Below are 15,173 nucleotides of genomic sequence, written 5' to 3'. Positions count from 1 at the left end.
TTCTTCGTGAATCAATTACGTATTCCTTCATATTGTGGCCTTTTGACTTCCTTTTCTGCCCCTTTAGATGCCACTGTAATTGTTTAAAAACTGTCAGATATGTAACATCTTCCAGTTCTGACGATGTACGTCCTGAAAAAAAAAATAACTCTCTTTCCCACTGCAGCAATAATGCTTAACTGGCTGAGTTCTTGACCATTTCTGTTTTTTGTTTGATCGTTTGTTTCTGATTTCCAGCGCCGGTAGCATTTTAGTTCTGTTATGCACCTAAAAGCTCTAAGCGGCTGGGATAGCAGCATAACTCCACCAGCAAATCACTTTCAATTATAAAGACCACTTATTTGAGGCTTGAAGGAGCAGTGTATATATATATATATATATATATATATGACCAAGTATTGCATCAGTTAAAATAACCATTCTTTGTTGTGTTCAAAATAAGATGATTGTAACTGAGAACAAAGGGTAAGGAAATGTGACGGTGGAGAAATAGTTGTCAGGACCTCAAATCTGTCTATTTTGATTACAAGCTTCCGGGGAACAGAAAAATGAGTTTTCATACTCTAATGATCAGCCATAGTTCATATTTTGCATTGCGTTTTAAAGTAATTTAGTTACTTCCTAACCTAGGGCATTAAAATGAGTAATTGTACCACTTCTCCCTGAGGGACGAGTTGGTTGCCTCTCTGTTATATTAAGATATATGACCTTAGGCAAACAATGATTAATATTTAAACAATTAAAGCATATGTTGTTCAAACATAGATTTCCCTAAGGCAAAAGCTACTGAAAAGAATGGTCCTGCCGAGGCTTCAAAGATAAATAACATAACTTATCAGATCAAAGAAGAAGGCTTTTGCAGTTACCAAAAAAAAATCTATGGATGTAAAATGATATAATTCAGCAAAGAGAGACGAAGAAATTCATGAGGAAATAGATTTTTCTTTCAATTAGGTAGACTAGCAAGATGTATAAAAGCAGATCATGAACATTTCCATAGGCATGGAAATGAGAACACATTAGTGGAAGTAACTGTCCATCCATCTGAGGCAGACAAAGTTTCATTTTCTATTTGATCCTGGTATGTGAGCTTCGCTGGAATGGACATCAAATATTAACCAACCCTAATTACCCTTCATAAGCTGGTGGTGGAGAGCTGCCTCCTTGAAACACTGCAGCCCATGTGTTGCAGTACACAGAGTACAGTTCGGAAGGGAGTTCTGATTCAGTGACAGGGAAGGATTGGCGATATTGGAACCTTCACGTGCCAGTGTTTCCATGCGTCTGATATCCTTATCTTTCTCCGTCTTAGAGGGCTGAGAAGATGCTATAGGTGGAAGGATTGAAAGTTTAAGGTGAGAAATGGGATGTCGATCAAGCAGCCTGCTTTTTCCCGAGTCTTACTGTACTTTTTGGAAATTAACTATTTCGTGTAGTTAACATCTGACTTGTGCATTGTCGGTGGTAGACAGGTTTTGGGATGTCAGGTTAGTTAATAGCTGCAGAATTGCCAGCATCACAGGCTCCCCTATAGGAGGAGCAAGTTTAATTTCTTGTCAATGCAACCTTCGATCATTTTGAGTTTTTATTTAACTCCTTCACTGAAGTGCATTAAATAACTAGATTGGCACTAATTCATAATTTTTTTAACCCAGATTTTTACTGAACTCAAATTTCACCATTTGCCGTGGGAGTCGAACCCGGGCTCCCAGAACACTTTTGCGTTTTACCTGACATGTTAGTTTAGTGACAATACCACTATGCCACCGCCTTGTCTCAGGCTCGTTTGTAATTCCCTGCACTTCCCTGTGGCGAATATGACTTGTCAGTTGTCAGCCATGCTCGATCATTGTCAATTCTTGTTGCATTCGGATATGAATGGCTTCAATGTCTGAGCGGTTTTAAACAATGCACAATCAAAAACGGACCTCGCGCTTTTGACGATATGATGGAGGGAATGTGACTCATAAAGCAACTGACGATAGTTGGGCCTCCAGCACTACCCTCCGGAACTTGATCAGCGATATCCTGTGGCTAAGGTGAATTTAACCCAGAAACCACATGCGTCTTCAATTGTCTTTGGTTGAATTCTACCAAATGGAGAGATTGTCCTGATTGCTTTCGATTTTAATTAATCAAGTACGCCTATTATCCATTTGCTGCTTTGATATCAATGAATTATATTCGCATTAGACCTCTGAAATTCAGCTATTTTATGCATGGTTGAGTCAAGGCTCTAATGACGTCTGCAGGAAAGTGGCCCTGGTGGAACACAAACTGAACATGAGTGCCCAGGTTTCTGTTAAGTAAGTGCCACTTGATAACACTGTTGACAACAGCTTTTATCACTAGTGTGATGCTTGAGAGTTGTCTAATATCGTGGCAATCTCGGAGTTTTGATTTTCCATGCATTAGGTGGAAAGAAAATGTGTGTGTCATTTTCTACTTTGGTGAGTAGATGTTGTATTGGGGCTTGGCTCGTTCAGGGACAGGAGTCTTCAGCAACATAGTTGGGGTGCTGTCAGGTCCCAGTGCTTTTCTGTATAAAGTGCGTCATGTGGATACTTGATGTGAAGTAGAATGATTCAATTATACTGAAGATTTACAACTGTGATGACAAGGCTGTCATGAGCAGGGTGAGGTAAATTATTCGTTTGGCTGCTCTGGCTGGCAATTGTTGTAATACTTCAACCTGGAGTTTCACATTAACATGCTGGTCTCCCGAACATAGAGATGATTCATCTGGTTTGTTGTTTACAGATCCACCACCAATCACAATTGAATGTGGTAGGACTGAAGATATTTGAGCTGATTCTTTTGCTGAGGAATCGAACGTTGTACCCCCTGCTAACCATGCATTTAATCATATGTGTGAGGTGGAAACTACTAATGCTACTACAAAGGACAGATCAATCCGTGGCTGGTAGACTACGAAGATGAGGTGAAGTAGGATCTTCCCTCACCAACTTCGACATCCCCAATCAGGCAGATATTACTTTAAGGTATCTTGCATATCGGCCAGTACCTGCACTGAACCATCAGCTATAGCTGTGAGGAGAGATTATATTGTTGAAGGATCATCGAATTACCATCGTTTGAATGGAAGAACAATAAAGCCATAATCACATCACTGGGAGACTAAAATATACACCCAAACAGTACAGGGATTTAGAAGAGCGAATGTGAAGACATATCTTGGAGGAGTGCAAAGAAAATAGGTTCACAATTTCACTGAAATTGGGTATAGTGTGAAAGACATGGAGAAAGCAGAATTCTTGAAGTGCATCAGATTTATTTTAGTCAGTATGTCATAAGTTCAGCTAGAGTGAACGCATTCCTGCAATTAAGTGTAAGAAATGAAGCTGTGAGTGATGAAGGCTATCCAATGGGCAGTACATCGGTGGAAGTGTTCTATATACTTAAGATTTATGGTATATATGGAAGATGGCAAGGCCATATCAGGAATAAAAGTTCTCAATTCGGAAAAAAAAAGTTAGTTTACTGAGATGGCATGTTATCACGATTGAATCGGCTTCCATCGGTTTTGCAGGGAGTGACTTCTTGATTATAACAACTCACTTCATAAAAATCATTTTATCCACGTCAACTTTGCTACTTTTACCTATCACCTTAGATCGGTGTCCTCTGGTTCTAAACATTTCCAGCAAAGAAAATATGTGCTTCCATTTTCTACTCTGTCGAGATCCTTCATAAATTTGAAGTCCTTTATTAAGTATCTTTACAATCGTCCCTTCCTCAGGGAAAAGAGCTCCATGTCCCCCAGATTATCCACGCAACTGACGTTATTCATCACTGTAACTATTCTTTCAAATGTCCTTTGCACTCGTGCAATGCCTGAGCATCCATCCTAAAGTTCTGTGACTGAACTGAAAACAATACTCCAATTGAGGCCCAGCCAATGTTTTGTAACGGTTCATCATAAAATCTTTGATTCTGTAATCTATCACATTATTTTTAAAGTATAATATCAATCTCATTTATGCTTAATTTAATACTTTCTTAACGAGCCCAGCCATGTTCAATGATTTGTGTGTTGGTTTCCCCAGGCTCACCTGCTCTTGCACCACATTTAGGATTGTATCCATTATTTTATTTACTCTCTCTTCGTTCTTGCGACTAAAATTAATCACTTCACATTCGTCTGCATTAAATTTAATCTGCTACTTTATATGCCCTGTCCCCTTGTCCATGGCCATGTGAAGTCTGTCATTATTCTCCTGACAGTTAAAAATGCTTTCACGTTTTGTGCCATTCAGCAATATTGCACTTTTGCCCTGTACATCCAAGGCTAAATCGTTAATATAAATGAAGAAAAGCTCTTTCCTTAGGTCCGACTCCGGTCTAATTCAATAGTTACCTTCCTCGAGACTAACATTCCCAATCTCTCTGTTTTCTGTCACCCAGTGAACTTCATACCCATGCTGCTACTGCCCCGATAATGTCATGGGTTATAACTTTGTTAAGAAATCTGTTCTGTTCCACTTTTGAATACGACTTTTCGAAGTCCACTTGCATTATGTCAACAGCACTATCAAGACCACCTCTCAGTCTTACCTCAAGTAACATGCAGCAGCCCATGTTAATTTTATTACAAATTATCGTTTCTAAAATCTTTCCCATGATGGAATTTAAACTGCCCGCCTCCAGTAGTTGAGATTAATCTTACAAGATTTTTTCAACACTACCTAACATTGGAAAATCTCAGGTCATCCGGAACCAAACCTTTATCTAAGATCAGAATGGATGAATAGGTGATGGGCGAGCTTTGAATGGATAGATTAGTGGGGTGGACAGGTTGGTACGGAGTAGGGATTGAGGTAGTTACGTGTGTAAGTTGACATGTGTTCGGTGGTTGAGGCGGGGGAGGAAGTTAGATTGGTGAGGTGCAAGGTGGTTAAGTGGGTAGGAGTAAGGTGGATAAGGTGGGTAAGCCGGTCAGTCGGTAGGGAACAATTTGTGTAAGTAGCTAAGGTGGGTGAGTTCAAAGGGACATTTTTGAGTAAGGTGGGTGATTGTTTGAGTTGGGGAACTGGGTAGGGGGTAGCGAATAGATAGGTGAGGTGGGCCAATGTGTAAGTGGCTGGGAGTGAAGGTGGGATAAGTTGCGAGGTCAATAGGGCATAAATGGCTAGAGGAGTAGCTGATCAGGTGGGTAGGTGCGTACTTTGGGTAAGTGGGTAGATGACAGAGACGTTAAAAAGTGCAGGTGGGTGAGGTGGGAATCTGGATAAGTGGTAGTGGATAGGGGCAGATGTGTTAGCCGGTTAAGATGAGAGTGGAGTTGAGATATGTAAGTGGGTAGGGGTGTAGGTGGGTAATGTTGGTAAATGGATGAGGACATAAGTAGGTGAGTTGGGTAACTGGGTATGGGCCTAGGTGGATGAGGTGGTTTTATGGGTGAGGTGTCTGAGGTGGGTGTGTTGGTAGAGGTCGATAAGCAAGTAATTGAGTGGGCGCAGTTGATGACTTTGTTAGGAGGGAAAGTGGGTAGAGGAGTAGATGAGTGAGATGGGTTTGTCGTGATGTGTGCAAATCTGTAAGTGGGTGAAGTGGCTAGGTGAGTAGGTGTATAGGAGGATAGGGGGTAGGTGGGGTGGATATCTGGGCAAAATGCTTATATGGATAAGTGGGTAGGTGGTAGATCTACAACTGGATGGAGGTGGGTGTGTGAGGTAAGCAATGTGGGAGAAGCAATTAACTGGGAAAGTAGATAGGGGGTACGTGTGTAAGTGGATAAAAGGTAGTTGGAGAGGGAGTTGAGATTGCTAGCTGGGTGCCTTGGGTTTGAGGGTCAGTGGCTATGTGTGTAGGTGGAAGAGACGGTCAGGAGGAGAAGAACATCAGTTAGATAAGTGGGTAGGTAGGAGGGGGCAGGTGGTTGTGAGAAGCAAGTGGATAAGGGGCGTAATTGGGTGGTTTGGTGGAGTGGGCGAGGTCAGGGTGAGGTGATACGTGGATGAAGTGAACAAATGGGTAAATGGGTGAGGTGCAGAGGGAGGTAAAGTTTACGTGGGTGAGCTTGGTAGGGGGTCAGGCATGTAATTGTTTAGTTGTATGGGGGTAGTTTTGTGAGGTGGTTGAGCTTGTTAAGCTGGGCAGTTTTGTACGTTTGTAGGCAGTGGATGATGCTGTGGGTGTGAGGCAGAGTTGGGTAAATGTGTCCAGTGTGTGAGGTGGTTAGGGGGAAGGGGGAGGTGGATTAGGTAGGTAATTGGGGAGGTGAATTTTCGTGTTATATAAGGTGGGTACGTGGGTAGGTGGGGATTCGGGTCGGGGCGTTAGTCAGGTCGGGACCAATCCGGTCGGGGTTTAGACAGTACGTTTCAGGGTTTAATCTGGAATGGAAGCTAGTGGAATGGTTGCATGATTGGAAGTATAATCGGGCTTGAGAGTTTATGTGGGGGTCGGGTTGGTAGTCAGGTCGATGGGATGCTAACGCTGAAGTATTCGAGTTGGGCGGTGAGGCATTCGTGTACTATTGGGGGCATTGCCAGGTGGTGGGGTCATGGCAGGTGGAGGATAGACTCTTCAGAACTTAAGGTGGAACTTCGTAGTGTTCGTTGTCTGGGGAGGCAGTGTGGTGATGGTGGTGGCAGTTGTGTAGATACCCAGATATTAGAGATAAAAACAAAAAGCTAAAAGCTATTGCGAATGCTGGAAATCCAAAACAAAAACAGAATTACCTGGAAAAACTCAGCAGGTCTGGCAGCATCGGTGGAGAAGAAAACAGTTGACGTTTCGAGTCCTCATGACCCTTCGGCAGAACTGAAGTATAGTTAGGAGAGAGGTGAAATATAAGCTGGTCTAAGGTGGGGGGCGGGGGGAGAGAGAAGTTGAGGGTGGGGTGGTTGTAAGCAAGCAGTGATAGGAGCAGATAATCAAAAGATGTCACAGACAAAAGAATCAAAGAGGTGTTAAAGGTAGTGATATTATCCAAGAAAAGTGCTAATTAAGAATGGATGGCAGGATACTCAAGGTACAGCTCTAGTGGGGGTGGGGTGGACAGACTAACAAAGTATTAGTTGTAGATTTAAAAATAATGGAAATAGGTGGGAAAAGAAGAATCTATATAAATTATTGAAAAAAAAGGGAGGGGGAAGAAACGGGGTGGGGATGGGGGGAGGGGGAGTTTAAGATCTAAAGTTGTTGAATTCAATATTCAGCCCGGAAGGCTGTAAAGTGCTTAGTCGGAAGATGAGGTGCTGTTCCTCCAGTTTGCGTTGGGCTTCACTGGAACAATGCAGCAAGCCAAGGACAGACATGTGGGCAAGAGAACAGGGTGGAGTGTTAAAATGGCAGGCGACAGGGAGGTTTGGGTCTTTCTTGTGGACAGACCGCAGGTGTTCTACAAAGCGGTCGCCCAGTTTGCGTTTTGTCTCTCCAATGTAGAGGAGACCGCATTGGGAGCAACGAATGCAGTAGACTAAGTTAGGGGAAATGCAAGTGAAATGCTGATTCACTTGAAATGAGTGTTTGGGCCTTTGGACGGTGAGGAGAGAGGAAGTGAAGGGGCAGGTGTTGCATCTTCTGCGTGGGCATGGGGAGTTGCCATAGGTGGGAGTTGAGGAGTAGGGGTTGATGGAAGATTGGACCAGGGTGTCCCGGAGGGAACGATCCCTACCCGCATGGACCCCAGCATTGCCTGTCTCTTTATGGGGTATGTGGAACATTCCTTGTTCCAGTCCTACTCCGGCCCCCTCCCACAACTCTTTCTCCAGTTCATCGATGATTACTGCGGTGCTGCTTCATGCTCTCGTCGGGACAAGCAAAAATTTATTAATTTTGCTTCCAATCTCCACCCCTCCATCATTTTCACATGGTCCATCTCTGACACTTCTCGTCCCTTCCTTGACCTCTCTGTCTCAATTTCTGATGATGGACTGTCCACCAATATCCATTACAAGCCTACCGACACCCACAGCTACCTTGACTACAGCTCCTCACACCCCGCTTCCTGTAAGGACTCCATCCCATTCTCTCAGTTCCTTCGCCTTCGTCGCATCTGTTCTGATGACGCTACCTTCAAAAACAGCTCCTCTGACATGTCCTCCTTCTTCCTTAACCGATGTTTTCCACCCACGGTCATTGACAGGGCCCTCAACCGTGTCCGGCCCATATCCAGCGCATCCGCCCTCACGCCTTCTCCTCCATCCCAGAAACATGATAGGGTCCCCCTTTGTACTCACTTATCACCCCACCAGCCTCCGCATTCAAAGGATCATCATCCGCCATTTCCGCCAACTCCAGCATGATGCCACCACCAAACACATCTTCCCTTCACCCCCCCTGGCGGCATTCCGTAGGGATCGTTCCCGCCAGGACACCCTGGTCCATTCATCCATCACCCCCTACTCCTCAACTCCCACCATGGCACCTCCCCATGCCCACGCAGAAGATGCAACACCTGCCCCTTCACTTCCTCTCTCCTCACCGTCCAAGGGCCCAAACACTCCTTTCAAGTGAAGCAGCATTTCACTTGCATTTCCCCTAACTTAGTCTACTGCATTCATTGCTCCCAATGCGGTCTCCTCTACATTGGACAGACCAAACGCAAACTGGGCGACCGCTTTGCAGAACACCTGCGGTCTGTCCGCAAGAAAGACCCAAACCTCCCTGTCGCCTGCCATTTTAACACTCCACCCTGTTCTCTTGCCCACATGTCTGTCCTTGGCTTGCTGCATTGTTCCAGTGAAGCCCAACGTAAACTGGAGGAACATAACCTCATCTTCCGACTAGGCACTTTACAGCCTTCCGGGCTGAATATTGAATTCAACAACTTTAGATCTTAAACTCCCCCTCCCCCCATCCCCACCCTGTTTCTTCCCCCTCCCTTTTTTTCAGTAATTTATATAGATTCTTCTTTTCCCACCTATTTCCATTATTTTTAAATCTACAACTAATACTTTGTTAGTCTGTCCACCCCACCCCCACTAGAGCTGTACCTTGAGTATCCTGCCATCCATTCTTAATTAGCACTTTTCTTAGATAATATCACCACCTTCAACACCTCTTTGATCCTTTTGTCTGTGACATCTTTTGATTATCTGCTCCTATCACTGCTTGCTTACCCCTACAACCACCCCACCCTCAACTTCTCTCTCCCCCCGCCCCCCACCTTAGACCAGCTTATATTTCACCTCTCTCCTAACTATACTTCAGTTCTGCCGAAGGGTCATGAGGACTCGAAACGTCAACTGTTTGCTTCTCCACCGATACTGCCAGACCTGCTGAGTTTTTCCAGGTAATTCTGTTTTTGTTTTACCCAGATATTAGATTAGTTTTAAACCTATCTGATATTTCCTGGGTAACTAACTAGGTAAGTACATTGGAACTGCCCCAAACTGTCAACACTATCCCAGAGTTGAAGACACCCACAGGGAATTGATCAATCAAGTTAAAACTTCACGGGCAATTCCAATATAGTTTTGAAAGTCAGGATTTCAACACCATCCCGACGCGCATTTCAGTTATATGTCCAGTGACAGGAAGCATTGGCTGAATATGCTTAAGTAGAGTCAGCACAGATTTATGAAAGGGCAATGTGTTTTAAAAGCTCTGCGAGTTTTAAATATTGCATTGGTGGGAGTAACCAGTGCAAGTATTTTGCTTGTATTTAAAAGCTTTCAGTGAGGAGTCATACAAATTAGGACCTGTTCAATGATAGCATGACAGCAGCATGGATTGAAGATTTGTGAATGGACAGAAAACAGAAATTAGCTTAAATGGTACATTTTAAGGTAGTAAAACTGTAACTAGAGGAGCAAAACAGGGATTCGAACTTGGTTATTTGCGATCTATGCTCATTGCATCGATAAGTGTACCGAATGCAGGTTTGCAGGTTTCAAAATTAATCTCTCAGGTCGGAATCAGATAGGGTGCAGAGGATATACATAGGTGGGGTGAGTGGCCAACAGCATGGCAGATAGAATATAATGTCAGCTCTTCTGCAAAACAACATTCATCGTCAGATTGTTGATTTGCTTGAACTTTTCCAACCCTCGACGATGCTCGCATTTATTATCAGATTGTCCGAGCAAAGCTTCTTCAGATGTACAGAATACTGCAACCATTGGGGAATTATATTGCAGCACTGCAGCATCAGCAGGGGAAAAAGCACACATATACAGCTCCTCACCACAAACACACGCCCCCAGCAAGACCTGTCTTTTTTATTTGTTAGTTGCAAGAATGATAAGTCCAAAAAAACAAAGTGAATGCTAGTGAATGGGGGAATGCATGTATTAATGTAAATGAAAGAGTGAATGTGTGAGTGAATGAATGAGCAAATGTGTGCGCAGTTTGGTTGATGGGGTAAGTCGTTGAGTAGGATGGGTGGGTGATGTTGGTGGGCAAGTGGGTAGAGTCACAGTTGGGTGAGGTAGTAGATGGGAAACGTGACGTGTGGGGAAGGTGGCAGTATGTTGGCATATTAGTTGATTGGCACGTTGGTGAGGTATTCAGTGGATAGGGTGATAGTTGAGCAAAGTGGTAGGAGGGCAGGGTGGCAGATGGGTTCATTTGTAGATGGGTGAAGCGATGGTATGTAGCGTGGCAGCTGGCTGAAGTTGTAGTTGGTTATGTTGCATATAGTTGGGATGACATTTAGGCAAGATGATTGGCGAGTAAGGTGGCAGGTGGTTGGTGTGGCAGGTTGGTGAGATTGTAGATGGATGAGATTGTAGCTGGGTAAGGTGGCATTTGAGTGGGATGACGTGTGGGCAAAGTGGCAGCTGAGTGAGGTAGTTTATGGGAGCTCAAAACATGTCGATCTTGGAAACCAGGCTAATATTATGAAAAAGTTTTTTGTTAATGAACACCATATTATTTATCGTCCTTCGATTATAACTCAACCTAATACAATTTGCTTTCCTCAGCTGTTGATAATTCTGAAGCGAAAGCCTCCCAGTTCTAGTTATTTCTTGCGATGTGAAGACGCTGAGAGAACTGCCAAAGTGGAAGATATAGATTACCTGAAGTTTGTTCAAACGTCCGACCAAATCCATGCGTGGAATTGCCTTCAGGCCATCTTGAATCACACGTAAACGTTGTGCTTCGTCCAGAAAAGTTTTCTGGATAAGATCAAAGAGTTTTGTAGCATCAGCCTTCTCGAGTTTTCCAGCTGGGATTCCATTATCTCCTAATCTGAACTTGAATCTTTCCATTTCTTCCGATGACAGCTCATCTAGAATTGCTAGAATTTCATTCATGGTCCCTCACAAACTATTTGAACTGCAAAAAAAAAAATAAAGAGAGGCTTTACTGACTATGATTCCAGTATATGACCAAATTGGTGACAACAAAAGAGGACAAAAACTAAACTCGTGAGTAGGACTTGTGCCACTTGCTCCGTTATTCAATAAAATCATTGCTGAGCTCCTAGCACTAATTCACCTCACTATTCAAATATTCCTCCACCACTTAGTTTAAAAGAATTACCAATCTTAGTCTCGAATACATTGATCAAGTGGACAAACGCAGTTCTCTGTGGTTCAGAATTCCAAAGATTCAGATCCTCCTGAATGAAACAATTTCTCTACATTTCTGATGAAGAGTCATACGGACTCGAAACGTTAACTGTATTCCACTCCGCAGAATCTGTCAGACCTGCTGAGTTTTTTCAGCTATTTTTGTTTTTGTCTCTTCATTTCTGTCCCGATTGCCCAGCCACTTATCCAGATACGTTGATGATCTCTCGTTGTTATACATTCTAATTAATAGTTCATGTTTGCATCTCATCTAGCAGAGCTATTTAGTTACAGGCAGCTGTCATGTGCATTGTGAATTTTCATTTCTTGTGGAAAATCGCATTCTATTAGTAGAAACTACGTTAATCACAATTTAACCTTTTGTACCTCTGATACCAGGCCTTAAATTACATTTCGCAAGGCGGAGACGAGGGGCCTGTCAAGTCAAACAATCTAATTTCACCCTTTGAGATCTGGGGACACAATTATCTCTGACAGAGGGATAAATGGCTCTTCCTTCTAATGGGTCAGCATTAGAAACAATACACCATCACGATCTTTTAGCAGGAGTAAAACCTTGCCAAAATACTTGGAGTGCATCTATACCTTCTATTTTGGAAACACGGTAATTCGTTCTGTTGGATTCTTGCGGCAATATAACACTAGTAGTATTATTTAGTAGTAAAGGCACTACTCTGTACATCCTGAGGCCATGAGGTTGTTATCCTACTATGGCAATTAGTGACACTGATTTCGATAAACCAGCTACAAAAGCGGTAACGACGTGGTCAAAAAAAATCGGTTCAGGAATTTCTGCACGGAAGAAATCTGCCAGACTTTACGTTTGCGCTATCAGCTACTACCGTCCAGGGGTGAGCAAAGGGATGCGTACTGTCACCATTCCGTCGGGACATCTTATGCTGTGTTATCTCAAGAGCAAAGCTATTGATACATTATGAATGAATTGAAAGATTGCGAAATTCATTTTGAACTGAAAACATTAGCGAATATATACCTAACCATGGGAAATAATTATCCAGCTCATTGAGGTGAAAATTTTTTGGTGAAGGATAAACAATCGCCAGGCCAAATTAAACTCTCCCGTTTCTTCTTCCAATATTGTCAAATTCCAATTTGTATTATCACTGGCTACGGGTGAGGTCCCAGAGAACTGGAGATGGCCAATTTTGCTCCATTGTTTAACAAGGGTAGCAGGGATAATCCGGGAAATAAGAGGCCAGTGAGCCTTACGACAGTGGTAGGGAAATAATTGGAGAAGATTCTTCGTGACAGGATTTACTACCATTTGGAAGCAAATGGGCGTATTTGTGAGAGGCAGCATTGTTTGTGAAGGGGAGGTTTTGTCTCACTAACTTGATCGAGTTTTTCGAGGAGGTGACAAAGATGATCGACCATGGAAGTGCAGTGGATGTTATATACATGGATTTCAGTAAGGCATTCGACAAGGTCCCCCATGGCAGACTGGTACACAAGGTAAAGTCGCACGGGATCAGAGATGAGCTGGCAAGATGGATACAGAATTGACTTGGTCATAGAAGGCAGAAGGTAGCAGTGCAAGGGTCTCTTTCTTAAATGGAGAGCTGTGACTTGTGGAGTTCCGCAGGGATCAGTGCTGGGACCTTTGCAGTTTGTAGTACACATACATGATTTGGAGGAAAATGTAGCTGGGCTAATTAGTAAGTTTGCAGACGACACTAAAGTTGCAGAAAGTGAAGAGGATTGTCAAAGAGTACAACGGGGCATAGATCGGATGGAGATTTGGGCGGAGAAATGGCAGATGAAGTTTAATCTGGACAAATGCGAGGTAATGCATTTTGGAAGTTCTAATACAGGCAGGTATTATACAGTAAATGGCAGAACCCTTAAGTGCATTGACGGGCAGAGGGATCTGGGTGAACAGATCCACAGGTCACTGAGAGTGTCAACGCTGGTGGATAAGGTAGTCAGGAAGGCATATGGCATGCTTGTCTTCATTGGCAGGGGTATTGAGTATAAAAGCTGGGGAGTCATGCTGCAGCTGTATAGAAACGTGGTTAGGCCACATTTGTAATATTGCGTACAATTCTGGTCGCCACATTACCAGAAGGATTTGGAGGCGTTGGAGAGGTTGCAGAGGAGGTTTACCAGGATGCTGCCTCGTCTGGAGGTTACTAGCTATGAGGAGAGGTTGGAGAAACTCGGATTGTTCTCACTAGAGCGATTGACATTGAGGGGCGGCTTTATTGAAGTTTACAAAATTATGAGTGGCATGGACAAAGTAGATAGTCAGACGCTTTTTCCGAGAGTGGAAGAGTCAATTACTAGGGGACACAGATTTAAGGTGAGAGGAGAAATCTATAGAGGAGATATGCGGGCACATTTTTTATGCAGAGGTTAGTGTGTGTCCAGAATTCGCTGCCAGAGGAAGTGGTGGAAACAGGTACGATAGTGGTGTTTAAGAGGCAGCTTGGCAATTACATGAATAGGATGGGAATAGAGGGATATGGACCCCGGAAGTATAAAATGTTTTAGTTGATGGGCAAGATGATTGGCGCAGGCTTGGAGGGCTGAAGGGCCTGTTCCTCTGCTATACTTTCCTTTGTTCTTTGATCTTTGTTCTTTCGATCTGTCAGCTGCACCTCAGCAAGCAAAATGGAGTGATTCTCTAAGTAGCCCTACAATAGCTTAAAAAATAAATTAAAGATAGCATTCAGGACAAAGAGTAGTGAAATGAAATTGCTAGGAAAACGTAGCAAGCCAGAGCACAGGCAGCAGTGTAGAATTGAGCAAAGCAGGAACAAGGGTTTGATTAAGAGGGGAAAAAGGCAATGAGAGTAAACTTGTAAGGAACATAAAATTAGAGTGGAAAAGTTTCTATAAGTATGCAAAATGAAACAAAATGCGAAGGTTCGCAAACAGGAGACGTTACAATAGAAAACAGGGAAGTGGCAGAGCAATAAAAAAAAACTCTAGTTCTGTCTTCACTGAAGAAAACACAACCAACTTCCTAGAAATGCTAGAGAACCAATGGACCAGTGATAAGGAGGAATGGAGGGAAAGTAGTAATGCTAAAAACAAAGGTGCTGGAGAAATTAATAGGACTAAAGCCCATAAATCTCCAAGGCCTGATAATCTACATAAGTACAATAAGAGGTGGCCATGGAGATAGTGAATGCGTTGGTTGTCATCGTCTAAAATTCTGTAGATTAATGAACCTTCCCGGAAGCTTGGAGGGTGGAAAATGTAGTCCCACTATTTAAAATTAGCTAATAAGATTTTTCAGGAAGTAATAATGAAAGAGAATGCAGCTGGGGTCCTTAGATCAAGACAGTTGATGGAGTTACAGAAAAAAGGATCCAAGAATGCAACACTTATGCTTCAACATACACAGAAGCAGAGGCAGATTGTCTTTTAGAATGGTATTAGCTTAACTGTAAAAGCAAAATACTGTGGATATTGGAAATCTAGAACAAAAGCAAAAATGCCTGGAAAAACTCAGCAGGACTGAGAGCGTCTGCGTAGAGGAATGCAGTTACTTTAAGGATAGTGTGTTAATTAGAAAGCGGCGGCTGGAGCAGTTTCAGCAGATGAAAACTGGATGGAAGTACATCATATTATTACACCATTTGGATACAACAATGAACTACAAGAATAGCTCATGAATTTCGAATGCAGGGGCACTGGAGA

General features: G+C 43.1%; 1 protein-coding gene across 3 annotated transcripts in view; it reads right to left on the bottom strand.

Annotated features, from left to right (window-relative positions):
- The window catches only part of LOC144671979 (uncharacterized), a 70,262-nt gene that overhangs the window by 34,719 nt on the left and 20,370 nt on the right, over positions 1-15,173 (bottom strand). For all 3 annotated transcript variants that reach the window (XM_078533918.1, XM_078533916.1, XM_078533917.1), the window contains exon 2: positions 10,992-11,250. In XM_078533918.1, the coding sequence (XP_078390044.1) occupies positions 10,992-11,228 (237 nt within the window). In that variant the 5' untranslated portion in view covers positions 11,229-11,250. The remainder of the gene's footprint in view (positions 1-10,991; positions 11,251-15,173) is intronic.

This window comes from Cetorhinus maximus, chromosome 35, assembly GCF_964194155.1.
Source record: "Cetorhinus maximus chromosome 35, sCetMax3.hap1.1, whole genome shotgun sequence".
NCBI lineage: Eukaryota > Metazoa > Chordata > Chondrichthyes > Lamniformes > Cetorhinidae > Cetorhinus > Cetorhinus maximus.
Note: the sequence above shows the minus strand (reverse complement) of the source record. Positions and strands in the feature narration are given on the sequence as shown.